Raw genomic sequence first — 27,436 nt, forward strand, 5'->3', positions numbered from 1 at the left:
GTCGACAGATGGAACCGAACCCGGGGGGTGTCACTCCTCCGATAATAACCCAAATGGGTTTCCGTGCGTTCGCGTCCTTGTGCACGTTTCTTGTCAGCGGGCTTACATGCATCATCACGAGATGTCACAATGTGTATGCATTCTCCCCAACATACACCCACACACGCATGGCGGGGTTTTTCCTGCATAAGTACCCGACTACGCTAATGACGGTAAAGGATGTGGAAGTAGCTATTATTACGATTCGCGTACCACCGTAGACGCGCAATTTCTTCGCCCCGTCCCGCCCCGTCCAGAAGAAAATGAACCACAATTACGATGCAGGAGTGCAGTGCGAATGGTGACGGCAATTGAAAAGCCCCTGTCTATTGTTGGCAGTCAACGCGGGAATGCAAAACACCGCAATCCTTCATGCTGCTGAAGAGTTATGCATGTTCGGCTTGAATTATGGCTGATTTTTAATGTACCACACAAAGCTGAGCACTGTCTAATGTTTGCTTAATTACGAAAGTACGACAATTTTGGCTCGCAAAGAGATGGTTTTGTTGGTAATACTTTGCATAATATTTTTATTCTTTAAGTATTTCTCTTTATTTAAATTCTAAATGAACACGAAAGTGACAAACTTGTTGAATTTATTTTAGTTAGAATATTGCATAAAAAAATTATTATGAAAATATATCCCACATGATCATAACAAAATAACCTATTGATAGGTGCAGGCCACGATAGCTGACAAATTTGTCAAAACGGAGCCACTTACCAATTTTTGTGAGCTTTTGTCAAACTGCATTTTGTAGAAAATCAACGACAAAAAAAGGAGACAAAATCTTGACCAAATGCTGACAAAATTTTGCACCGCTTGCTAATTACGGCATTATGTTAATATTATTTTTTATCGGAAAATTATATTTTATTTTGCATTTATAGTTCATAAGCTTAATTTTTGAATGGACTATAACTTATATTTTATCATTATTCCTCATACCTCTTAATATTTACACAAAAAATAAAAATATGAAATTAGTTTTTTTTTGGCAACAACTGTCGAAAGCTGCTTCGATCATGTGGATATTCTTGTCAATTTATTTTGACTGCCAACAAGCTAATTTTGTCACTTGACAAATTTGACAGCATTTTGTCAACTCTTGTGGCCCCCTGCACCTAATCAACTTAACTTAATTGGTCAAGTTTCTATATTCTCTCTCTCTAAGTATTCTCTTAGAATTTCTGAATCTAAAAAAATGGTTTGGATTGATACGAAAAAGAATTTTTTTTGAAGCAACAGCCAAATAGAAACATTATCATTATATGATTTTACAATTTCTTTAACAATTGTACAGATGCAGTTCTATGTACTTATTCTGCAATCCGTCTCAGTAATCACGAGCTAGAGTATCAGTCAACTTAGAACTTTAATAACAGGAATAGTTGTATCCCGCAAATACATATTGCTATATGCAATATTGCTAATTTTATTTAATTTCTCATGCTATAGAGATCACAAAAAGACTCCAACGAAAAGGATAAGCAACTGTAGAGTGTTCTCAAAGTCAGAAGAGGCACGATGACAATATGCTTAATTATAAAAACACGAGATACAATAATAAGACCGTCGAATGAGTAAATATGAAACGCTTTCCCTTGTTTTTTTTTGTCAATCTGATTGTCTAGCCAGAGTACCAAACCAATTCAGTCATCCATCAGACACTGCACACACTGCGGAATGGATGAAAATCCCATTTTCCTTTGATCGCACATGTACAACAACAATAAAAAAAGTACCATCCCTTTCACATGGCAGTAAATTGTGTGATAAAGCATAAACAAGGTGAAACGAATCGAAAAACCTCGAAACGCGAAGTCAAACGCGAGTAACGAGTTAAAGTGGCCGTGTATGATAGCAAATTGCCTCGTACAATTGCAGCGTAAGGTTTAATAAAAAAACCCCGCCCGACTCCAGGAACTGATGTTTGAGTGAGTTTTTTTGTGTTAAACAGTACGATGATTATCCAAATCCCGTACAGGATCGTTTTGGGGTGGCTAAGAAGCTTACCCTTTCGGAAAAATTTCTAAACCAACCAACCGATCTGCAGCGTCCACGTGAAGTGGTGCGCGTATGTGGCCGCTTTCATCTTTGGCCGTTGAAACGGTTAAGTTGTTTTTTCGCCCCCTCCATGTGCTGCCGTGTGTGTTTTCAAATATCCTAAGCACACGCCGTAACCATCGCAACTTGACGAGCGCTTCGTGAGACGAGCGCGAACGGGAAATAAAAATCATTCGCAATAGTCGGACGAAATTTTTTCGTTAGCCATCCCCCATATGGGGAAAACAAAGTGCGGCGTACAGTACACGGGCCGGGAAGGAAGTTGGAAGAAAAATGGGGAAAAAACACTTTTCCATTAGAAAGGATCAGCGATTTAATCAATTTCTTATCCTTTCGGTTGGCCTTTTGCTTGCGTTGTTGGCTTTTCCAAACGCTGGGAAGATTTTGCTCGTATCCGTGTTTGAGGCACGACGGGGAAAGCAGTGATGGGCGGCCATGATGGCGTTTATTTTTTGCACCACCTTCCAGCGCTAAGCTTCCACTTCAGCGGGGAAAATCGGATAAAAGCGCACCCGCAACAGGGAAAACTTATCGTGGTGGGCTCGCGGATCTTCTAGTGGGTCGGAAGGGCGCGCATGATGCCACCTCTCACATGACATGATAAAACCCGCGAACCGCGTCCTCGTGTATGGTAGCGTCGAGTGCTGTATGGAAAATCGTCTTCCATGCCTCGTTCGTCTCTGCTGCCGCCGCCACCCCCCACGACACCCCCAAAAGAGGCCGTTTTTGGTTCGCACACCACGGAAATAAAAATGGAAAATCGAAATAATCCGAAGGGAATAAAGTTCCACGAAATTATTTCCTGTTTTTCGCCGCAGCAGATTCCACCACCAGCCACCGGCATTAACCTTTGCTCCGCCGCCACCAACCGTCCACCGAAGAGACCGGATGGAAATTGGATTTCTTCAGATAAAAACCCGCCCGAAACCCAGCCAGCCAGGAAGGATAGGAATTTAACGAACCTGTTTACGACTTACGCGGTGATATTTCGCGTTTGCCTTTCGCCGCGATAGAGAGAGAGCGGGCCGCGATTTTTCCTACCCCTGTGCTCCGCTTCCCCCATTCCTTCTGTCATCCCATTCCGACCGGCAAGTTCTCTCCGGTAGCGAATTGCAGAACCATTTTGCATTCGCTTCATCGGTTGGGATGCGGAGGAAGATGGAAGTTGGCGGGTGGACGGGGCAGACAGAGGTAACTAGAGGAGAGTATTGCGTGCTTAACAAAACGAATGTAAATTATGCCTGAATTACATCGGCCTAAAGGCGAAGTTGAAGCAGTTAGTTAGTTGCTGCGGCTTCAACCGCGTGTACCGCGCCGACCGCGGGATGATGCCATCTGTGCCGAACTGTTATTTTGTTGTTGTTTTCTTTATTTTTTTTTTGCCTACTTTGGTTGTGTTTTCCACACCACAAAACTAGCGCCACAACAACGTAAAACAGCAGCACCGCCAGTAACGAAAACAAGTGAGATGCAAACAAAACTACCGGATGGTTTTGCCTGCTGGAAATTGCTTTAAACTTTCAAATCAGATAAGCTTCACATCATCCCTAGGCATGAGCCGTTGCTGTTTGTGTTTTTTTGTGTTGTGTCTGCTGCTGCTACTGCTAGCCCTTCTTGTTTCTAATTTCATTTCCCGACCAAACTCTTTATTGAGGATAGAAGAGATTTGATTTTAAAATTGGCCAAAGAGCTAGCTTTCAGGCAGCCTCGTTGCTTCAAACCCGAAACCACCAAGAAAATAGGTTGGTTCTTAAAAGAGATGGTAATATTGTGATATTTCTTTGTAGGAATTTAAACCACTACCTCGATTATTGAATAGGAAAAACGGCAAAGTTTTTAAATAAACCATTGACTGCTTTCAATTCCTAAAAAATGTATTTTGGATTAAATATAAAAAAATAAATTACTAAACATAATTTGCAAATGAAATTATTATAAACCATAAAAAGAGTAAGAAAAGTAAACATAAACAAGAAAAAAATAAAACAAGCAAACCACAGAGAAAGTAATACTGAGAGGAACAATTCTCATCGTGCTTAAAATAATTGTTTACAAACATTTGAAGTTGAAGAACATTCGCTTTATTAAGCAACAATTATTTTTCATAGCGCCGTAATGAGAAAAGGCAACCTTCGTTAAACGTACTTCACCACATCATGATAAAAATTGCAGACAATTTTCCTCACGAGACCAAAATATGGTCTCATTAAAATGAGTAGTTTTCGTCTGCGGCGTTATCTAAGAAATGTGTAAACACTTCCATTGCCACATTAGACACTCGGTTGACCGGTCGAATCTGATCGGGGCGAAACCCTGGGCGATTGCTTGCCAGGGCAGTACAAAAACGCTGGCCAAATCGAACCGGCACCGACCATAAACAGTCTCCCGGAACGATAATGTCACCGCCGATCATCGATTTCCCACCAATCGTTCCATGTCCCGCTGTTGCTACCTTTACCCGTTGGACGTCATCTTCCGGTTTGCTCCACGTTTCTTTTTCTTGTCACCAATTGAAACAACCGTGTCCCAAATGGCTATCTGCCAACTCAGTGAGTGCCGAGCATCCTTCGCCTTCGCCTTCGTCCGTTCGCTGTCGTCTAGGGATCCGTATTCAATTGCATCAAACCATGCCCGGTGATGACAAAGCGGCACTAGGCTACGGTAGGGAAAATGAAAATATTTTCATGAAAAATGGTACACATAAAATATTTTGCCCATCCCGTTCCCATTCGGCCCACCTTGGGGAGAAGCGGGTTTGTCCTTTTTTTTTTTTTGCAAACCATTGTAGACCATTTCGGGAGCACTTGGGAGCACACTTTAGAACGTTTTGGTTGGGAAAACTTCGGTTCGGAAAAGAAACAGTATACCGAATGGCAATACAACCAACGGTGTTCCGTGTAGCGAAACGAAAAACAAAGTACAAAGCACGAGAACTTTAGCTTCATACCGGCGACAGAGAGTGTACACAGCAGTGGGGCCAAAGTGATAAAAGTAAAATGAAAAACTAATCATACTGAAATTTATCATCTTTTGCCCATAGACTATCGGTGAAGCGTTGGTGTTTTGGGTGATTTTCTATGCGCCACACCGCACCGGTGCGCTATACTGAAGCGATCGGTGTTTATTGGAAGATAAAAGTTTGGCAAAGTGTAATTTTTCAACATCAACAAAACAAAGCGATACCATCGAGCGTGAAAAACTCCCGGAACGTCTGAGCTGTCTGTTTCATTGCTCGGGGGGAAATTGTATCCGTCTTAGGCTACACCGGTATCGCAACAAGAACAGAAGTGATTTGTGCTTTGTTTAAGCTGGTGCATTGGCTAAGAATTTTATTGTGGAACCGTCCGATAGGTTAAGAAAACTTTCTACTTCGATTATACTTTGTTTCGTAAGAAGTATGAATTAAAATATTTTTGGTTTAGTTCAAGTCTTTTTTTAATACAATTTTGTAGTTCTTTGACATTTTTTTAAACTATTCTAAGAACGTTGAACACTCTAGCAATTAGAAAGAGTTTTTTTCTCTGCGATGCTTCTGCATAAAGACTAACCCCTTTATACCCAAGGGGTACGCAATATTAACTTAAATGGCGTGAAACTTTTCAATCCATCTACAAATGGTCCAAAATACGAGGCTAAGACATACAGCAATCTTCAGAAGTCGTTAAAAAAATTTGGCACTAGAAATTTAATGTTTCGTTAAAAAATGTATACTTTTTCGTTACTTTTCCGTTACTACGTTCCGTATAAATATAAAGAGTTTATGCAGTACCATGGAGGCGTCCCGGTGACTATCCGGCTACATGGTAAAATAAATCTAGTAAGCCAAAAATGACATGAATGATCTAGTAGGTCGTTACGTCAAGAAGAGAAGAGTGACAGTCCATAGTCAGTTTCCAGCAATATTCTGGATACTTTCCATGCCCTATAACCCCGAAATCCTGCTACTGTTAATGTCAATAGGTTAACAAAAAAATAAAATAAATGTTTAAAGATATACCTTCCGGTTAGGTGGTGTATTAGTGGCGGCGCCGGTCTCTACACGTGACAGGACCGAGGAAAATCCCTTCCGGACCAAACCCCCATAGCAAGGACTGAGTATCCAGCTACGTGGTAAAATTAAGTTGGTACGGTCTGACCGTTTTAACAAAAATGTCAATTTTAAAAAAGAAGTCACTTATTGATCTCTACTTTCTTATCGTTTCTTCAAATATATTTTCTATTCTCTAATTAAAACAAAAACAAACAAACTCATAAAATCGTACAGTTATGCTACACACTGTAAAACTTATATAATACATTAATTTGTCTGCGAATGAAAGAATAACATACGTCGATACGGCCAGGCCGTTCCAACGAAAATACAATACAAATAACAACACATAAACCAGTATTAAAAAAACTGAAAATCTATCATCTCTATCATTTGTTTCACGAAACCCACATTTTACCGTAATAAATCATATGTATTTAGCTTATTGCTCTTAGAAACTTTTGCAAGATTTGCAACAAACTTTCAGCCAACTTTAACGGCAATTTCATTTCCTTTCAATCGCTCAAATCAATCACAAATCATCTTTTACGTTCCCATTCCCAATCAGTGCCTCAGAATCCCGCCAGGATCATCGCCACCACCACTGTCGTACGCCGTGGCAGAACGCCCGGCCACCAAATTCAATTCAATCGCTTCCTTCTGCATCATCAATTTTATTCCACCAATCGGTGCACGTCGGTGTCGTTGGGCGCGGAAAAAAATCATATTTGCTTCCCACCCATGTCCGTCCCCGGCCTGTTTTCAATCAGGGGACTAGCGGGCACAAAAAAAAACTCCAACATGGAAACACACATGGAAGGCATAACCATTCAACCGTTGCATTGATTTTCCCTAACCCGTGCGACGTGCGGTGCGCCATGTGCCATGTGTTTTCCTTGCGCACCGGCAAAATGATGATTCTGCACAACAGCCTCAAGTATGCAACATTCGCGAATCAAATCCGTGGTGAAGTTGTATTCATTTTTTTTTTTTTCATTATAGAACGTTTACCAGTTCCTCCCCTATTTTCTTCCACGTTCTTCGCGAAAACCCACCGAGTTGGGTGTACTGAGGAAAAAAGAATATGGCAAGCCTTCCTTCGCTTAACCGAGCGTAGTCGAATGTTTCGTGAAAGAATGTTCAGCCTTTCAGCAGTGGTGCTTCCCTAATACGGACGACGAAGGCTCTCCATCCGTGCCCCGCTCGCCAAAGGTTTCTACTTTCACTTGGAAATTGAAAATCCCATCCCCATTATGCGGTTGAGAGGAAAATTCCTCGCGTCCTCATTGCGTCCTCGGTATGAAAAATGTGCTCGAAAGACTCGCGAACAACCAAAACGCGAAAGGGGAGGCGAGTGTGTCCCCTAGCGGTGGAGGTTAGATGCAAATTGTTACGCCAGTTGCTAACGTGAATCGTTCACGAAATCGGATGTTACATGGTAACGAGCGAATGGACGGGAAAGCGGACAAAAAATATATTCATATCCACGAACTTACGCTCACAAAACAGGAAAAAAATACCCCCCGGTTGGAGTGGGACTCAAAATTAAGGAAACATTTTCCACCCCATACCAACCGCCCGGTTTCCGTGGGAGTGTGAGTCGATGACGCGATGAAAATGGGATTAGAATCTGACTTGTGAGACTGGCATTTTGTCCCCGTCGCGCATCTTCAGACATGCCTACACACTGCCACATATGCTGGGCCACGTAGCCGTTGGAACATTGGGGTGCGAATGTGTATTAAGAATGCAACCCACCCTCCTCCATTCGGGCGTGTTTCTGAGGTTGCTGAGACTGATGAAACCGAAACGCGCTATGTATGACAGTTTTTTTTTTCCTCCCAACTCCTTATGAACCGCATCATTGGATGGGGAGAAACAAACAAGCAGAGAGGAAAAAAAAACGCATGCGCTTCCACACATATTGACGAATCAATCCAGCGACACGAAACATTTTATCCCTCGGTTCACCCATCCGAAAACCGGGGAGAACAATCACCAACAGTGATCGCATATGATGATACGTACGGTGCTTGTACATATCTCCCGCACAGCAAAATCGCCATCAAAGCCAACGAGCCACTCTCGAGTGGGATTGGTGATTCGTCCTTCGAGTGGCGGAAAGGATGTAACTTACGTGCGCGTGCGAAATTTGAAGATACACACATGGAAGGGGTGTCTTCTCAGACGCTTCCAAGTGCCACTCGTAGTCCTTGGGGGTGTAGTATCACAAAAGCATGTGTGTAAGGGTGGATCAGCCCGTGAAAGTGCATGATTTGGATGGCCTTTGATGGTGATTTTTATCTTTTTTGTAGGAGGAGTTGCAGAGGGAGTTTCGGACGCAAGAAATTGGTTCTTAGCATCGGACCACGCAGAAGAAATTATATTTGTTCTTAACGAGATTTTTATAGCATTTTTTTTAATATTGTACATTAAACGAATCAGTAATATAATAAAATGAGCATATTGATGTTGTATAGAATAGAAAAGACGTTAATAAATAAGATATCAGAAGACATCATTGCATCCTTTCAGCGCATGCCAATAATTTGTTGTAGCGTTAGCATTTTTTTCCATTTTCCCATTTCAAAATAAACGCTACATCGTTCACTGAATATAAGAAACATCCATTACCAGTTAGGTCGGCTTGATTGTGCAAGATGATTGAATCGAGCGTACTGACGAGCGCAGATCAGACCATTCGTCGCTACCGCGATCATACCGCACACACAGGTGGCTAAGGGAATTTGTACGAAAATTTAATTTATTGCTAGCTTTGCTTGAAGTTTTTCCTCTCATCTTCGGCTACCGAGAAGCGTGGACCATACCGGGCCACAAGAACACAGACGAAACTCGCGTCTCAAAAAAAAAAACTACCACCACAGCTCACATAACAGCGCACTGCTCTCGAGCCCATTACAAGCCTTTTGCAGTGTACCGTTCGGGGTTTGTTTCTACGGCTAACTTTTCAATATAAAGGTTGCTCGATTTTACCTCACATTTTCTCGCTCCCTTCGACTCTCTTTCTTTCTCTTCCTTCCCTCGCTTAAAGTACCTTCAAAAAAGTTTCCCCTGGATTTGCTTTGCGTTAGGCTTTCCCGGTGCCGCACAAATGTAAAATCTTCAAGTGCACACTTTCCATCCAGCATTCAAAACACTCCATCTCGTGGAAGTGCGGCTACGACCGGCAACCGGGACGGACGAGATTTGTGTGGTTGGTTCACCGTTTACGGTACATTTGAAGCAAGCTATTAAATGTTTATTACCAGTGAATTGATTTCGAAAATACAATTTCATAATGCGAAGTACCGCGGTATCTACAATCAGTTTGAGCGCGGTATAATGTCCTCAATATTTAATACTCGCAGACTGAAGCTTGGTAGCTGATATACATAATTACAACTTGATTTGGGATGTGTTTAGTAGGAGAATTTTATTCTTAGATTCAATATCTGTAACCGCGAAAAGCATTTAGCAAACTCAATACAATACTATAAATTAAATAATAAATTTTAAAATACGAAACATTAAATAGCTTAAAAACAAAACTTTGTTGTATAAAATCTTAACTAATGTATGCAGACCATTAATTCCAACCAGCAGAGGTTCATCCACTACGCAAACTATGCGATCACGGATGATCTCAAGTAGCAAAGGGAAAGGATCATCAAAAGTATCTAAAGAACTTGCTTCAACTACCAAGCCCTAACACGTTGCAACTGCTGTTTTGTGTAGAGCCCCAAGGAACTTCACTTGTTAATGATTCCTCCTCAATTTTGGCTTTTCACGCCTCCTACGTTCATGTTGTTGTGGACAACGCCTCCTACGTTGTGTTTCACCTAAAAGGACGTTTCGAGCCGCGTCGTTCGGTGTTATTCTAAAGGCATCTGCCATTGTCCTTCCATAATTTCGGGGAAAATATTCTTCTGAGCATCTTGGTTAAACTTGTTATATAAAAAGTTATTCAATGTAAAATATTAAATTATACTGACGAAATTTAGCAAACTTTCGGTATTCACTTCGCGGTATAAATTCCAAATTTGGAGCTAAAACCAAACTCTTCTTTTTTCTTTCAAATCAAATTGCATACGAATTCAACTGAACCTCAAAGAACCTCAAAAAACTCTAGAAGAAATCTTCAAAGAAATCTCAGGAAAGAACATACAGGATTGGTAGAACTTCTTGTTATATTAACTTTTACTGACGGCTCACACGCGTTACAATTTAAGGAAGTTTGATTTAAAGTAATAAAGTATTATTTATTGTGATTTAATCGTGTATCGCGAACTCTTAAGATAATTAGTCTAACTAGACCTAACTACACTAATTATCACAAACAAAAGTTACTAATTAGCAGATAGGATACCCACTCTAAGATTCGTTCGTGAAATCGCCACCCCCGTTGTAAGAAGCTGTATAAATAGTGAAAATTGCATAAAAGAATGCTACTTCAAGTATGTCACATTGTAAAAATAGTAGTTTCTGCAGGCATCTAGCATCATGTTTGGCATCTTTGCTTTTATTTCGTTTAAATGCTATCCTCCACGCAAAGTGTAACGTACGCAGGATCGCGCTTGGCTGGGTTTTACTAACGCTGCTAGATGCCTAGATAGCATTCATCCCGCTCATATTTCAACTCAATGACAAATCAACAAACAACTGCGAGAAACTGGCATCATAGCAATTGTTTTTCAATACCTTCTTCACCGTGACAGTGTACCGTGAATTAGAGTTCTCCGCTTTCCATTGCCCAATGAATGCGAGCCTCTTCTGCTCTGGTGAATTTTTCTGCAACGAGGCGACACTTACATCTTTTCACTTCGGGCGCTTACAAAAGGTTTACATTTCTTTCACACAACACGCCGAGTATTTTGTTGTTGTTTTTGCTTTTTTTACTACTCATCTTTTACAGTAATTAGAAGATGGAAGAGTGTGCTCTGTTGATTATTTTACCCATGGCTCGATCCGGCCATGGTTCACCTTCTTTTTTTCTGCAAAATGAAAATTCTCATCAACGAGTGTGAGGGAGCGCATGAAAGGGTGGCGTGATGGGGGATGGAAGAGGATCATCATTCAAATTTTACACCATATTTTCACCCCCCTAGCTCGAGTCAATGGTAACGATGCTTTTACACAACACATAAAGCACCCGCACCCGGGTGCTGGCCGCTCTCAGCAATGCGTTTTGGGTATGAATGGCTAAAGAAAGGAGATCCCTGAGATGATCCGTGCATGGATAGTAAATGCACACCGACAGTCCTGTTTCTTCAAAAACACTAACCCGTCCCAAGCTTGTTACGGCTTGCTTGCTGGCGGGGAGGGGGTTCATGCGGTAGACGGAGTCGTCAAACAAACGCGCGGAAAATGAAAACACTGAAAGGGAAAACACTTTTCATGTTTACATTGTGTTCATGCTGCAAATTACTTGGCATTGAAATTTGTCATTCAAAAGGATGCTTCTCATGTTCTCTGGTTGAAGGGCTGTACCCACGGTGTCGTGTTTTTTGTTTACGAGCCACCGGACTACACGTACCGACCAAATGTTGCAGGAAGCGCAGGACGCCTCCGGGTGTGAAATGGACCTTTTAAGGATTTTTTTTTCCTGTGTTTCTGATTTTTTGTTTGCCAAAGTAAAGAAAAACTCATGCACCGAATATATATATGTGGCTTTGTGTGCTGTGTTTGCACTGCTGGCTCGTGTGCGCCACTGTGCTAATGTTTTGTTTTTGTGCACTAGCAGAATGTCTTATTTATTCGCGTCTCGTGTAACTAATGCTGCAAGGGCAAAAACTTCACATTTGCACCGTGTAACAAGCGCACTGTGAGCTCCTGTCTATCCTGTTTTGTTTGTTCAACTCAAGTGAGATTGTGATGTTTTGCGTCTGCAAGCGCTGTTTGTCTGTGCATGTATTTGTGCATTGCTTAAGTACTGAACAAATGAAGGAAATTCTTTTCATTTGAAACTCACCCTTTATGACATTTTCATAACTGTCCGATAAGAGTTATGAGTGATGCTACTCTATGTTGTACAATGAAATTGATTTAACGGATGTGAGAATGAAACAAAAGCGTCTATTTACACATTTTTATTAAAGTTTTCTGTTTTAGTAATAAGAATTGCAAAATTATAAATATTACAACAAATCGAAGCAACTGAAATGCGTGAAATAATTAGTAATAATTCAACAATTTGTAAAAAAAAATTGATTTTAAAATATTTTATGATTTTTGACATCATGAAGAATTCGATGGGCCTATATAAACGAAGACTCTGTGATGTATACTACGCTAGTAACACGCTCGATTAGAGTCTCGACCTCAACGGGACCCATGTCCCCTATGCATAAGTTCTGCCGAGTCAAACCACTAGTTTTTGACCAAATGACCAAAGAAAATAGTATTTTTGAAGACAAAAATTACTAGAAAAAGGAAGTACAGGCAGTCCTCGAGATACGCTATCATAGCGGACCGCTATAACTCGGGAAAAATCCGCGTAACTCGAATTTCCGCGTAAATCGAATCCTGGTGCAATTTCGTTCATACCTCAATGTCACAGAGTCGACTTTATTCTCTGCATTTAATTTATGCAGCGAATCAGGCGAGTTTCACAAAGATTACATTAAAATAAGTTAAAAACAAATGTTTTATGTGACATAAAAGGTATTTTCGACCAATTTTTCATCATTTTGCTTAAATTTTGTGCTATAAATCAGCTCAGCTGTCAAATTAAAAAAACCGGGTATCTCCGAATCCGCGTATAAAAGGAACCGCGTATCTCGGGGACTGGCTGTACAGTCTTTATCAACCAATTCAAGTATTTTTTTTTTTTGCTTTATAACCCATGGCCGGACAGTCCTGCGTACGGAGATTTCATCGGGATGTACGGGGATTTGATACCGGTTTCGTCGTGTGAAACCGACGCCCCTACCAAATATACCACCGGGTCACACCTCAGCGGAAAACTATCCCGCTGAGTTCGTGTCCATCTTACCGTTTTTCCTTTGCACTAGTCTTTTTGCGCTCCATTCTGAGACTAATTCTCCTGTATGTGGACGCGAGCTATACAATCCTTGAAGCACTCTTGAAGATTACATGCCCAAGATTGCGTCCTCATACAAACTCACACATACATATGCATGCCCAAGCTCTTCAAGTATGAAAAGCATCCACCACTTGAAAGAGTGACGACCGCGAACACTACGAGTCTCTATTCCGACTAGCCGGGAGAGCCTAGATTATAATCAAAGTCATGAACACGTCCTTCCCGAATGCATCTTCCCTCCGGTGTAGTATCCTGGCCGCTGCAAAATCCTATATATATGCAGTGATGAAATGTGTGCAGCAACCCCTTCGTACCTCCCAAGTAGGCGGAACAGCAAGGACAATGTGGCAAAAGTCATGCAAGTATGCGCTTTCACGGGCAAAGGCCTTGAGTGTATGAAAAGATTTTTCCTGCTCCTGTGGCCGTGTCCTCCCCAGCGTTACGTTTTGCATTCTTTTGTCGGTAGCTCGCTTTTGAAGTGTGTATAAGGGGGGGCTTTACCGAAGGGATGTCAACGCCGCAGGACGAAATGTCTTGTGTTCGGTGAATCTGGCCAAAAACAACGGCCCATGATTCGTATCACATCAAGTGCAACCTCGCTCAGGCTTTGGTCCGTCGCTTCAAGTGCATGGTGTAATCCTGTCCCTGAGGAACCAAAGAAGACTTATTCTCTTCGGGCGGAAAACTGGCGGACGTCAAGCGAACAGGAACAAGGAACCCTTTCGACATTCGGAAAGAAAGCGCTACAGTGCCGACGGTTTTAAGTAATCTCGATGTCGCCCCCTAACGTCACTTGGTCTAAACATGTCCAACATGGCAAAGGAGCGGCATAGAACGAGGACGAGTTTCGCTTTTGCATTTTTGTCCCTGTCTGCATATGCAAAAGCTTCCATTCTATTTTACAGAGGAACTGTGTAACCCCTCAGGAAAAGGAAGAAAGCACACGAATAAAAAGACTCCAAATTTGAGCTCAAGGATGGTCCCACTCACCCACGGGGAGGCGATCTCTTTCCAAAACGGATGTTTCGATAGGGATTTCAGGCGTCAGCGTCGGTGCTTCCCGTGCTCTTTCGTGTTCATGAAATCTTTATTCTTTCCCTGGATGGATGTTTGCCCATCTTCTCGAGCACCCCGGCCACTATTTCACAGGCGACACTTCAGCAATACTTTCCGCAACGCTTTGAGAACGCTCGTAAAGTCACGTACGCCGTGTGGATCGTCCTGTTTGGCGTTATTATCTTTACACCACTCGCGCTAGCACCGCGGCCGCGGTGCATGCTCAAGTGAAAGGATTACACGGGTTAATTTGTGACATTTCAATATGCTGTGCCACCGTCAGCTTGTATGCAGATTGAGTACCCTTGGCCGTGTCGTGGCGTGGTTGTGATAGAGTATGTCTAATAAAGCAAAACGTATCATGCCCTTTTTATGGTACATTTATAGCTAACTGAGGTATTCGGTTTTTCGATAGGAAGGTTTAGCTGAATGGAGTAAATGAACGTTATTTGTTTAAAAATAATTAATTTAATCCCACAAGAAGGCTTAGCCAAAAATTTCCAGTTTTTCACGTGTGAGATTTGTACAGATGTCAGTTATAATAATAAACAAAGAATCCTCTACCTCAACCGATAGTAAAAGTCTGCTGCTCGATCATCATTCAATCAACGATTCTACCATATTCTATAAACATCAAAGGCACATCAAGTCCGTACAAAATTAGACCTTTAGCTTTCATTCGCGGTAAAGAAAATAACCAATATCTTCCCATAGTGAGCCACTTTAGCAGCTTTCGGTAATCTTCGTAGTACGCTGCGTAAAACAACAACAAATAATACTATCACAAATTGAAATACTCTCGTTGGGGATTTTAAGAGCAGCAAAGCCATTCCAGCAATACGATCGATATACTGACGCTTGATGCAATTTTCTTCGAATCAGCTTCCGTGGCCACTGCGGTCCGGGTGTTCCCCGACATTCAACCCAAAGCCGGACGCAAACGCTATCGAAGGCTAAAATTATGTGCCCGGAGCCATCACGAAATGGTTGGCGTTGGTTTACCAGGAGTTGAAGTTGGAGTGTTTTTTTTTTCAAATGTGTAGCCGTGTGTCTTGTGTTCGGAGCCCGTTCAATGGCACGAATGAATGGAATAATATCAATCATCCTAACTAACCTACCTTTTCTTCCCAAGGTGTTTCCGTTCCGTACAGACTGTTGTTACCTATTCGTGCTGCGAGGCATTCGTAGCGGTCTACGTCTCAAGTAGCAATAGACACGCTCGAAACAGTGTGGAATTGAAGAAATCGATTGTATTAAATCCATCAGAACTCCGGTAGCTGGGTATCGATTATATTTTATAAATCATATTTTTTTTGTTAGCATGTCTTTATAATTTCCACTTTAAGGCTTCTGCTTGACTTTTGGCATATTGAGCCCTGCATTTAAGCAAGAAATAAAACAAAGCCTAATAATATTCATTCCTGTTAGATCAGCCCAACACAATAAGGAATCCAATGTCATTCTCATACCATTCCGGCACGATAGTTCCGATAAACATATGCTACGTACGGCCAATCTTTCAACAACGTTGTCACTCCAAAGCAGGGGCAATCAATGCTACTCGGAAACGAATCCCGTTCAGTGTGGCATATCCCACATCTTCCCTGCCGGGTATCTTTGAGGTACGATTTTTCGTTCCATTTTCCGACGCCAATTGATTTCAGTTTCCCACACAAACGGAACATCGTAACCCTCTAGTCCTTTGCCGGGCAGATCCACCGTCTTGACACCGTTGCTCCGTCGTTCAAGAACCCATAAAGACGGAACGCATTTCGCCAAAAACGTCAAAAAGTTAGTTTCCGGAGGGAAAATACAGTTTCCGGTTCGTCGGATCGTCCGAAATGCCCCCGAAAGCAGAGGGTTTTCACGTACATTTTTACACACGCCGTCTAACGACAAAAGGAAGTTTTCCTTCTATTTTTCTTCACATTTCTCTCACACACCACACCGTTCGCATACGATTGTGCCGTTGGTAAGAATGCTTAGGTTAAAACTTCTAGGTTAAAGTTTTACGGGAAATTGCTATCATGCAACACACCTGATGCTAGCTAATAGATACAGCACGAGAAAAGTCGAACGAGGACGAAGAAAATGACAACAGTTCGTAGCAGTTATACAGTATATATTTGCTGTTGAAAGTTGATGCGACTTTTCCAAACACATGTCAGACACAGAATGTTTTTTTTTCGGTTCTCGACGTAAATTGTTTATTGTAGTAGCAAAAACATCCCTCCACATCTTCCTATATATAGAGAGACAGAATGTAAAACAAAAAGCATATTTCTATCAACATCAATAAGCAAACCCAAATCTTGTCTTATAAAATGAAGGCTCCTAAAATCTTTACGATATCGTAAAGCAAATCAACCTCACCCAGCGCAATACCGCGATTTTGCTCTACTCCCGTTCCCACAAAGCGCACCACGGTGAAGCGACTTTAAAATTTAATTGACCTATCGATTTTCATTCGCCGCCTCGACCGCAGTGAAAGCGCGGTGCGTGCGAAGAAGCGACACAAACAACCTTTTTTTCCGCAGCCCCAGTGGCCAGCAGCTCGTAAAGTCTGCGTGAAAGTCGCGAAGATTAAAATCAGTCCACCGGAAGCCCACCCGGGATATCAGCCTGTGCTTGGAGTGTAATGGGGTTTTTTTTTTCGCTCTCTCCTCCGCCGTTCGTTATTGCTTCACGGAGCCAAACATAAGCCGTGACTATTGGGTGGGTGGGTGGAGGACCGATTGGGAGGGAAGAATGGTGGGGAGTCCTTGCAAACGAGAGTGAAAGGGACTGCCACTGGCCGGGCAGTTGGTTCGTTGGTGAGAATTCCTTCACTAAGGACACGGTCCACGATTGCCGTCTATGATCGTTCGACCCCGATTCGGGTCGAGTGGTCAGGGTGGGGGTGGGTGGTGGTTGCCAGTGCCAGTGGGCAGCGTAGATGAAGGTGTGTAAAAACTTTATTTCCATTACCGCAGCTGTGGCATTAAAAAGTACATAATGAGAATTTCTTACACCGGGGTCCAGAGAGAAGAGGATAGAAAATGGGGAAAACAAGAATGAACGTTTATCGTCTCCTGCTGGCTTCGAGTCCTGTCTTTTTTTTTTGCGTTCGCAATACATCCTCTCCGGTCCTAGCTTCCGGAGTTGGGTAAGATCTCCATCGTGGAACCGATAGTATCCACCGGAGAAGAAGCATTCCTTACGACGCCCTTAGCCCATCCAGACAAAGCAACCCGGAGACTTCCACCTCTCATCCCCCCCCCAAAAAAAAAGGAAAAAGGACTTCAAGTCATCGATCTGTGTTGAAGTGCTTAAGTGCCTCGAAACTTTGCCTTTTTTTCCCCCTTTGCACACACACACACACACACAGACAATCCGCATCCCGTTCGTCCCCGGCACCGTCCAACTTCCGGGTGACCCATTTGACTTATGGTGTCCTACTGTACGCCGGCAAACAGTGCGCCAGAAGGAGACACGCACACACACAAAAAAAAACCCAACACCGCCCCAGTACCAGCTGTACTGTGGTGTGCGGTTCGGCTTAATGTAGGTCATTGTTTCATTTGCCCAAGAACGATTACATGCCCACCAATACCGCCGTCTAGCGTGCCGAATGACGATCAGGACACCCCCAGGGGCCAAGACGCACGAGACACGAGACCAGACGGATGGGAAGCAATTAATGGACGACGGTGCCGGAGGTTGGTTTAACCTTGATCTTCATTCATTATGTATTCACGAGGTGATGCGTACCGGTCCGCACACAGCAAGGAGAAGCAGTGGGGGGATTCTTCATTTATTTCTGGAGCAAACTTCATCGAGAGCGAAACACCTCCTTTGCCCTGGGAACAAAGGGCAAACCCCGAACAGGATCTGACCGTCGCGAAATGTGCGCCTGGCTGCGCTGGATCTCTTTCGCACACACACTGCGGCCCCGATCGTGCTCGCTCGTTTCCACCCTTCGGTTGCCTGATGTTGCCTTGATGTACCGTGGCACAAGTCCTGTGTATTGAATGCAAGACGTGCCCAAGCAAAACCGTTTAACTTCCGAACTCCGGCACAAGAAACGCGGACGCGAACCTCGACACCCCATCCGAATCCAGGCACAGGACGCTTCCGCCGTAGACGCGATGATTGCATTTTTCCCTTGCTGCCCTTCCCTGGTCACCGCCCTTCAATGCCTCGTTTCCTCGTTTTGCGTTGTTTGTTTTGATTTTTAATTAAAGGATTATCGCTTCAACGCTTCGAGCGGATCGGCGGCGTGTCCGGCGGGGCGGTGTGGAAAGGATTAAATTAAAGCAATGAAGGAACGCAAATAAATAACAGCACGTCTGAGGAACGAAACCTGACGTGGCCGCTACGCCCTAGCGGCAGCATGGGGCGAATGTGTTGCGAATGTAGAACACTGGGGCGATTTCTTTTCGACCAGAGTTCTTTGCAGCGAAAATTTCCTTCCTTTGGTGGGTTGATTTTTTTTTTGTTTCGTTGTTGTTGCTGTTGCTCCTATTCTGCTTCTTTAATTTCAGCATGCGTTTCACTTTCGTCCGGCACCGGTAATTGAAGAAAACCGCCACGTCTTACACGTTACTCTGCTTGGAGCTGGAAGCATTCCCGCCATCCTTGCTACGATTTCCGGACTGCGAGACGGTTTCTTCCCGGACGTTACCGATGGTGTACGTGCTAATTGTAGTACCACCATTCACCAGGCACAATCGAAGCATTTCGAAGCACCAGTACTGGTGCTTAATTGGGAACAGCTGGCGTACGGCTGTTGCCGATGCGTGTGAGGGTATTGGCGCAAAAATGTAGAACAATGCCAAGTGCTTCCATTTTTTTTGGTCGAAATGGTGAAGGATTGTGCTATTGATTCTATTGCTACTGTGGATGTATTTTTGATCATTCGTTTAGGCATCGGTGTCGACATTCCAAACCACATCCAAAGCCTACACGTGTTTAAGTTCTTGGAATGATCCCAATAATATTCATTACGGGTTGGAGTAGTTTTAGTGATTTAATTTCAAAATATTCAAATAAAAAAAGAATTAATGTGAAGTCCTGGCTTGTAGTTCAAAAATGTGAAATATAGAAACTTAAAGAGAACACATAAGCACAGGATACATATTTAAGAACTGCTACATAAATCGCAACACAGCACAGTTTCCAATAATGTAGGTGACTGAGTTAGCAAATTAGTGTAAAATAAGATTCCACTTACTGTTACTAATATTTATTAGCACAGGTAAGCGGAAAAATTGTAAGAAAGGAATCAGTTTAGAGTTGATGTTTTGGATTGCTTGCATCAGAGTACTCCAGACCGACGACACTCTGGAACACACAAGCTAATTTATGTTCAAGTGTATCAACCCGGGAGACATTCTGAGCATGTTGATACAATAATTCTCGGTTAGCTATTTTCCTCTGAGCCACCAACTAATCTCTTGGATGATGAAAGCCTTTGAAAACTGATATGAACTCAAACCCAACACCGGTTTAATGTTGTAGAATTCCGATTGAGTTTTGTGTCAGGAAGAATTGCAACTAACATTTGATAGATCACATTGGTAGTGTTGTTCAATAAGTTAACAGTTGCAACAATTCTTGTGTTCCCCGGAATTACAAGAAACATTTCACTCCTGCTTAAAAATAACCAGCTCTTGTAAAACACCTTATAGAACTTATTTCCATAGAAAATTCAATTAATTCGTTTCGATAGTTAATATTTTTTTTAACTTAAAACGAATTCCCAAACGGCAGCTTAGGCATCTTTCACGTGAAGTTAAGTAGAACTGTACGTTAATTAAATCCAAAATGTTAAAATAAATCAGCATCTTTTCGACTTTTAAGCCATTCACAGTAAACAGTACAGTAAAATTCACGACTTCATAGAACTTTGTCCAAAAGGTGGAGTATTTGTTTGAAACAAAGATTGTCTTATTATCAACCTGATTTGTATTATCATAAAATATTTTAAATATGAATAATAACACGTAAATAATCAGTTATCAAAGTGATCAGTGTAAGAAGTCGTCAAGTAATTGCCTAATAACTGCAAAATACCGACCCTTTCCATCTCTTAATTGCTTTTACCGATGGGAAAATCGATATTAAATGCAAATTTAATTCAAACCTATCGCCATAACATGAATTGCTTTCCAATAAATCGTTTGCTTTACGTTTTTGTATTCTCATTGAAAACCAAAACCCCTAATCCCTCTTATTTCGAGTCCTTCGCTCCACAACGTCGATTGAAAGTTCGGTCAAAACCATGCACCGTCGAACCAGCCTTTGCGGATGCAAATAAAATGCATACCGAACGCATCGATTACCATGTTCGCACGTCATATTTCGGTTGATCTCGTCCAGCCGTGCCGTCGCGGTTACGCATGGGGACCGGAATTGACTAGGACAACGGAGAGGGAGAAAAAACCCCCAAACCCGGCACCCGGCAATCGGGCCAACGACCTGCATAACCGGCCGGCTCACTGATTTATCCTCATCGATCGGGAAGGTGAAACAAAACAACACCGGTAAAGAAAAAACACTGAGAGAGAAAAACACACACACGCTGGCACAAACTGCATTTGAAAAAGGATTTTCGATTTCATTGTACTCCGCCACCGTGACTCCGCTGGCGGTTGAGCGAATTGCGAGGACAATCTTTCCTTTGCTCTGCCAGCAATTTTATGCATCGTCCCAATTCCATTTCAATCTGCACGATGCAATCGCGTCGCTGGTTGTTGTTTTTTTTTCTTTTTTGGGTTCTCTTTGCTTCCCTCCCGTACCGTCGTCTTGCGTCCTGCCGGGCAGCAAAGCAAATCCGAGGCCGCCCTGGGAAAGTGGCGAATCAGTGAATCTGATTCATGCATTCGCAGCTGATTCGCTTTAGCGTTCGACCACCCCAGCCCCGAGCAGGAAGACAGCGGCCCCGGCCTGGCAGATGCAATCGGCAGCATCCGATTCACGGTGGGGGCCAAAATTTATGACCAAAATGCATCGCGCACACAGTGTCGCACAGCGAACAGCGAACCGAAACCACGGACTCGGCGATTTGTGCGCCTTGCATAGGAAAAATCCACTGTCCACGGTGCAACAGCTGCCTACCGCTTATTGAAATGCAACCAAATAGGTCGCAGCCTGGATGATGCAAAGTAGGGAAAGGGGTATGAGAAGCGGGGGAAGGGGGATCGATTTGGTAGCGGATTCGGTAGAGGGTTGGGGAATAGCAAAACAAAAAAGCCAAATAAGAACAACAAGTTGTGCTCGAGATTCGCTGCGTCGCACGATGCAACGCTGCACATGGGACTTCCGATTGGCACACCGAAGCGTGGAAGAAAAGTGCAATGTGGAATGGAAAAAAATGGAAACACAATTTTAAACCTCCACAAACGCACAAACACTCAGACCAGCCATCCTTTAGCTTTCCGCGTGAATCCGGGATGCTGGTTTGGCATTGCGTTGCGCTTTCGTAAAACCAACGACACGCGGTTTAACGATGCATCGCGAATGCACCGACCATACGTGGCATCCGTCCATATGTTTTGGTGATTTTTTTGTTTGTTATTCTTTCCGTTTTGATTTTCGCTTTTTTTTATTAGCAGTGCTTCTCTCCTGAGCATTACGGATGCATTTTGTGCACCGCACAAGACACATGCAAATCTCGGGACGCGCGGATTTGGATTGAAGTATTTAGGTCAGGTTTCGCGGAAGGCTTAACGTTTCAGCGTTTGGGATTTCACTTTTTCGATCGTATTTTTGGAATCGTGTAATTGCATACGCTACTAATAACATTTCGTCTGCTCGTTCTCATGAAGGCTTTTGAACGGGCGAAGCTATTCAGATGCATCATGGTATGGGGGCATGATTCGAGCAAAGTTATTTAATTTGGGGCTTTGCTTGTAAAATAATTTTCATTTTATACGGATAATTTTTTTATCTTTAATTTTCAACGAAAACGATAATGTTTTAAGTGATATTTATCAGTAATGTTTAATAAAAACATATTGGACCATTCATATGCTTGCATACAAGGAGAAAAATCAGCACGTAAAACACACAAAAATAATACATAAAAATATACTAAAATGAGGATAAAAATCGTCCTGCAGATATTCTTTTGCTTTGAATAAGCGATGCGTGTTTATGTCCTGAGCTTCTCTCCTAACGTTGCGAAGCGCCATCTGTTGTTCGCAAGCAGAACCCATAATTGCATGTCCTGAAAGCTTCAAGGATGATTTTGCATTTTTGTTAATTGTAGTAACGGCTGCAGTGCAAAAAAGATGTTAAATAAAATACAATACTAATGAAACTTTACCCATTATTTTAATATCTTTGAAGCTAAATTAATTGTTAGTCTGGTTGTGTTGAAACTAAGAAAATACACCCTTTCTCAACACATAAAATAACTCATTACTAAAAACTTTGTATGTTAAATAAATACCCCAACTTGCGACACTATTTATTTTACCAACTTCTTAAGGCTCACAATACATGTTGACCGTGATCGCGTACGTTAGCGGGCTGGGACCGTTTATCCGATATCCAATCGCTGCCGTACCCAGCTGTCCGTCCGTCTTATCCACCGTGAACCCAAGTATCGAATACTTGTCCGCGTTTATCGTCACGAAGTTGATCTTCTTGTCGTTGGGATTGGTGTAACTAATCGTGGCCGGTAGGGCTGATCCTTTCGTGAGCGTTTTCGTATAACACAGCAGATGATCGCCGGGTTTTTTCCCAAAAAAGTAACTCTGCTCTTGCGACACTACCAGCGACAGCGCCCAGCTGCCTGCAACACAAAGTGCACACAACGCCACCAGCTTAATCCAAACCATCGTACCGTGAAATGGCGCGGTGCTTATCCGTGTAATGTTCCCCCAAATCGAACCGGGCAACACTTCCGACTGAGCCACAATCCGGAAGGTGGCGTCGTTTAAATACAAATATCACAACCAAACCCCGGGAGCAAACACCCACTTATGGTCCCTTGACAGTGACCTCTTTGGACAGGCCCTCGCGAAAACATGGCTGATGGCAGTTTTCATGAACAGGAAATTGCAGTAAGAAAGTTAATCCGGTAATGCTGCAATACTACGGAACGATGGGGAAAGTTTGCTTTATTGCAACGTGCCGATGCTATTTTTAAGATTATCAGTTTTATTGCGACAAAAATATATATTCCGTCGTAAACGATACAGGATTTTTTGCACATTTAATGGCAATTTTCAATACGCTTTACTGTGAAATTGCAATTAAAACCCTCTTAACTTTTGGCAAAAATCAGTGTTTTTCAGTTTAAAAATAGGCACAATTTTACATTTATTACGTTATTTTTATTTTACATTTGCAGATGTATAAAATAACACTTTTTACAAATTAACACATCAAAAAACAGTAATCCTCATATTCCTCGTAGTATCTTTTCAAACTGTCATTATTAATATTTTGAATTCCTATCAAGTACTATAAATTCTTACAAAACAGGGATTTGCTGAAATCTACTATTTAATATTGTAGTGTTATTGTAGTGTAGTTTACAAAATTTTATTTTAATGATCAAATTCTAATTTCGAATGTTTCTATTTCTATGTTCATTGGTCGGTTTCTATTTTTGATTAATTCAATTACATTTATTATTAAACAAATTACAAATTTAATTTATCAACTTTTTTAAAAACTAGAACTGATATCAGGCATTTAATTATTCTGTGTTGTTAGCAAATTATTAACTAATTCAATCTTTTTTTTATTGTGTTAAAATCTATATTAGAAATTTCATAAAATAAAACTGGCAATTACCAAAAACATAAAAAACAATCATTTTAAACCGATTATTAAAATCATTACATAAAAAACTTATTAACTTATTCCGCTTAAAATAGTCCAATATAAAAAGGAGAACAGAAGAGACGTACATGAATGACGAATCATATATTTATTCCTTTCAAGAAACTTTCAGTGATATTTAAACATTTGCAGCAATGCTCCTTTACATCTTCTCAAATAAAATCAAAGTTTATTTAAATAATATTTATTTACTTCATATTCCTTCCTAATATATATTTAAACCTTCTTCACTAAATTCACTTTACACAGTAGAACTTAACTTCGATTGCGTAAGGTAGAATAGATTTTGCATTGATTTTAATCGTGACGGAAACCGTTCCAAGCTTTCCGCTAGAAATTTCGGCCGTAAATCCATGCGTCGAATACTTATCGGCCGCCAGCGTGATAAAGTTGATGTTTTTAGCCTGAGGAGATATTAAAAAATGTGGATTTTGTGGTTATTTCTTACAAGTGTAATGAATTACAATTGTTGCCGTAAAAGCAGCCCAAGGACTTACTGCGGTTGGATTGGTGTACGTCACATCCTGTGGCATAATCGAACCCTTCAGTAACGTTTTCGAGAAGCATAGAATATCAGCTGCATCTTTGGCACCGAAAAAGTAGCTCTGCTTCGACGTATTCACATCACTGACGCTAAAACTTGCCCGAACATCCGCGCAAAGGACGACGATCGTCAACCCAACGAAAACTACGAATCCGTGCGATCGGTACATGCTGCTCACACTGTTTATTCTGTATGTCGAGGCGGATCTGCTCACAGGGCCGCTTTTATAAACTTCTCAAGCTGCTGAATCGCAATTGGGGACAGCAAACCGGGAACTGCACAACCTCATTACCCTCGACGCCGGGTTTAATGTCCTTTCGAAAAAAAAAACGGTTTTTGGCCACCCTTAATTTCGTTTTCGGCACTTTCTCACATTAGCAGAGAAAGTTGTCCATTTCCTCAACCGGATTCACCGGCTCCATTTCCGGACGTTGGTTGCATTTGCTTGGGATGCTTGGGATGTCACGAATAAAACTCAAACCCAAAAACTGCCAAAAAGTAAAACAAGTGTCATAAAAATTTCACTTCTTCACCGCTGCATCTCGCCACCAATCGCATCGATCTCTTCGTACTGCACCAGGTGGTCCATGCCAAGGGATTCTATAAAAGTTACCGCCCGATCGTGGGTATGCTTCAGTTCCGTACATTCCGTCCTTCGCTGGCTCAAAACAAGGAAGTCGATAAAAATGCATCCCACGTACCGGTTGAGTGCGCTCTACTTGGCGGTGATCTTGTGCTGCTTCTGGACGCAACCCGCGACAGCCTCACTGCAAACCAATACCAACCCGGCGGTAAAGGAGTTTGGTGTGGCCGATGCTGCACTGGTACTGTGCTTCGATAAGACGGTCTATGGGTTAAGCCGTAGTCCAGCGTCACTGCCATTTATTACGGTGAGTGTGCCCAAGCGATGCACCTAAATTCTAACTCCCCAGCATTGATTAACTCCCAACATCCCAATATTGCAGGACAAAAACATTAACTACGTGAAGGTGGAAACACTTAAGCCGGGCTATTACGGTGGTGTGAATGCTGAAATTACGGGAGGTGCCATCAAAAAGCCCAATATCGTCATCACGCTCACTGAGGGAGGTCGAAAATCGCTCTTCAAGAGTAATGTAAGGGTGCAAATGTATTGTGCAGCTTAAACGAATATTATTTATAATAAATCAACCACGGTGTATGAGTAAGGTAATCATGAAGTTGTCTGTTGAATGACGAAGTAGTCGCTGTTGAAGATGACAAGATAGATTATTGAGAGATCACCATTAAAACCGAGGTGAAATTATAAACTTATTGTCAATTTAGCTCAGTTGCTATTATTATTATTATTTGTACTTGTATTCCCCAATCTTTTGTGTAATTATTGTTAAGTGCATTATTTTCTCTTCCTGTTAGCCGTTACCCAATTTCATCAAATAAGACTAATTTTCACCACTTCAAAAACACTTTCACTAAGTGCCACCATCCTTTCTTGTCCTGCTCTCCGTCACTGAACCTTCAACTTCTTAAATGACCTCAAAACAGAGCTCACTTTTACTTCCATTAATATAAAAACAAAAAAAAAACACGACAAATGTAATAACCGTAAAAAAAACCAAAACGAAACGAACCCACCCGGTTTAATGTTATTGATATAAAAACCAAGCATCCCGCACCGGCATGGCTCAATCTCTGCGAAAGTGATCAGGAAGAAAGTCATCCCCCGGGTGCACCTATAGAACGGTTCGTGTGCTTGTTGTTCAGCTCGGTATTCATTTCCGCACTACATTCTGCTTTCGCATCCCAGCGCAATGGCACGCTGCTGTTGTTTGATTTTGGTTGGATTCCTACTGATCGGCCTAAAGTCAGCTGGCGGAAATCTGCTCAACACCAACCAGGATTTGGTCGTACAGTTCGGTACCTATGATGCGGCACTACAGCAGTGCTTCTATCAGAAGCTTTACGCTGGCATGGTGAGCCCGCAAAGTGTGACGTTCAACAATGTAAGTAAAACTGTCACCAAACGGTTATGCGATACCCTTAATCGAGTTCTTTTTCTCCGTTCCATCCATGTACACAGCCTGCTGCTAAAGCGATCAAGTTTGCCATCGTCGAAGCGGACCAGTTTATTGATCTCGGTGGAATAGCAGCCTCGATCACGTCAGGTGCGATTGACAGCAGTGCGATCACGGTGCAGGTGAACACTTCTCCGCAGTCGATTAAATTCCTCAACAACTTTACGGTTCGAATGTTTTGTGCGAAATAAAGTTTGGGGCTGATATCAGTATTTTGTAAGAGATTTCACCATTTTGTAAAGCAAAAAAAGCTGTAAAATGTAAAGCATCGTTTGTTAATAAGGATTGAATCCAAAATCGATTACCACACAAAACAAATGCATCGGCAGCTTTATTTCCATACTTAATTTCAAATCGATTGCATTTAAAACACTCCTCTCTGCATCCCTTGCTCTGCTAATCTCAATTACCCACGATCGTCTAAATAGTACATTTATCCCAATCTCAGCCCGTACCCTTCGTTAACATTCTCCTCATCCAAAACAATCAACCTTTTGCAAATGGAAACAACGCGATTTAGCGATCGATTGGCGTCGTGAACTATCCGCACAGCACCAGCTGACAGGTGAATGGACAAACCGGGCGAAGAAGTCATTTAGCTAAAGATTGATTTCCCCCTGTGCCGGAGAATGTTACATTGTGGCCAAGGGCGCCGTACCATTCCGAACGTTACGATTCTCCACCAGTCAATCATTCGTGCATAATTTTAGCATTTTTTTTTTGGTTTTGGTTTTACGCGCGCGCACGCGAAAAGTGATCCGTACTC

General features: G+C 42.1%; 3 protein-coding genes and 1 pseudogene across 3 annotated transcripts; 2 read left to right on the forward strand and 2 right to left on the reverse strand.

Moving 5' to 3' along the window:
- Positions 1-22,703: 22,703 nt before the first annotated feature.
- LOC128305360 (uncharacterized) lies at positions 22,704-23,060 on the reverse strand. The gene has a single exon (XM_053042758.1). The coding sequence runs from the start codon at positions 23,058-23,060 to the stop codon at positions 22,704-22,706; it is 357 nt and encodes a 118-aa protein (XP_052898718.1).
- Positions 23,061-24,308: 1,248 nt separating this feature from the next.
- LOC128305104 (uncharacterized) lies at positions 24,309-24,785 on the reverse strand. Its single transcript, XM_053042405.1, has 2 exons — positions 24,570-24,785; positions 24,309-24,476 (listed from the first exon to the last, which is right to left on the reverse strand). The coding sequence occupies exons 1-2, from the start codon at positions 24,783-24,785 to the stop codon at positions 24,309-24,311; spliced, it is 384 nt and encodes a 127-aa protein (XP_052898365.1).
- A 459-nt stretch (positions 24,786-25,244) lies between these two features.
- LOC128305135 (uncharacterized) lies at positions 25,245-25,761 on the forward strand (annotated as a pseudogene).
- A 645-nt stretch (positions 25,762-26,406) lies between these two features.
- LOC128305154 (uncharacterized) lies at positions 26,407-26,861 on the forward strand. Its single transcript, XM_053042474.1, has 2 exons — positions 26,407-26,598; positions 26,676-26,861. Exons 1-2 carry the CDS (start codon positions 26,407-26,409, stop codon positions 26,859-26,861), a joined length of 378 nt encoding a protein of 125 aa, XP_052898434.1.
- The last annotated feature ends 575 nt before the right edge of the window (positions 26,862-27,436 follow it).

The sequence above is a fragment of the Anopheles moucheti genome, chromosome 3 (genome assembly GCF_943734755.1).
Source record: "Anopheles moucheti chromosome 3, idAnoMoucSN_F20_07, whole genome shotgun sequence".
NCBI lineage: Eukaryota > Metazoa > Arthropoda > Insecta > Diptera > Culicidae > Anopheles > Anopheles moucheti.

Bases quoted from the DNA above. Each gene is read 5' to 3' on its own strand.
- LOC128305154 (XM_053042474.1), top strand. From the start codon at position 26,407: ATGGCACGCTGCTGTTGTTTGATTTTGGTTGGATTCCTACTGATCGGC. The intron at 26,599-26,675 runs GTAAGTAAAACT...CCATGTACACAG, and splicing joins AAAGTGTGACGTTCAACAAT to CCTGCTGCTAAAGCGATCAA.
- LOC128305104 (XM_053042405.1), bottom strand. From the start codon at position 24,785: ATGTACCGATCGCACGGATTCGTAGTTTTCGTTGGGTTGACGATCGTC. The intron at 24,477-24,569 runs GTAAGTCCTTGG...ATATCTCCTCAG, and splicing joins CGTACACCAATCCAACCGCA to GCTAAAAACATCAACTTTAT.
- LOC128305360 (XM_053042758.1), bottom strand. From the start codon at position 23,060: ATGGTTTGGATTAAGCTGGTGGCGTTGTGTGCACTTTGTGTTGCAGGC.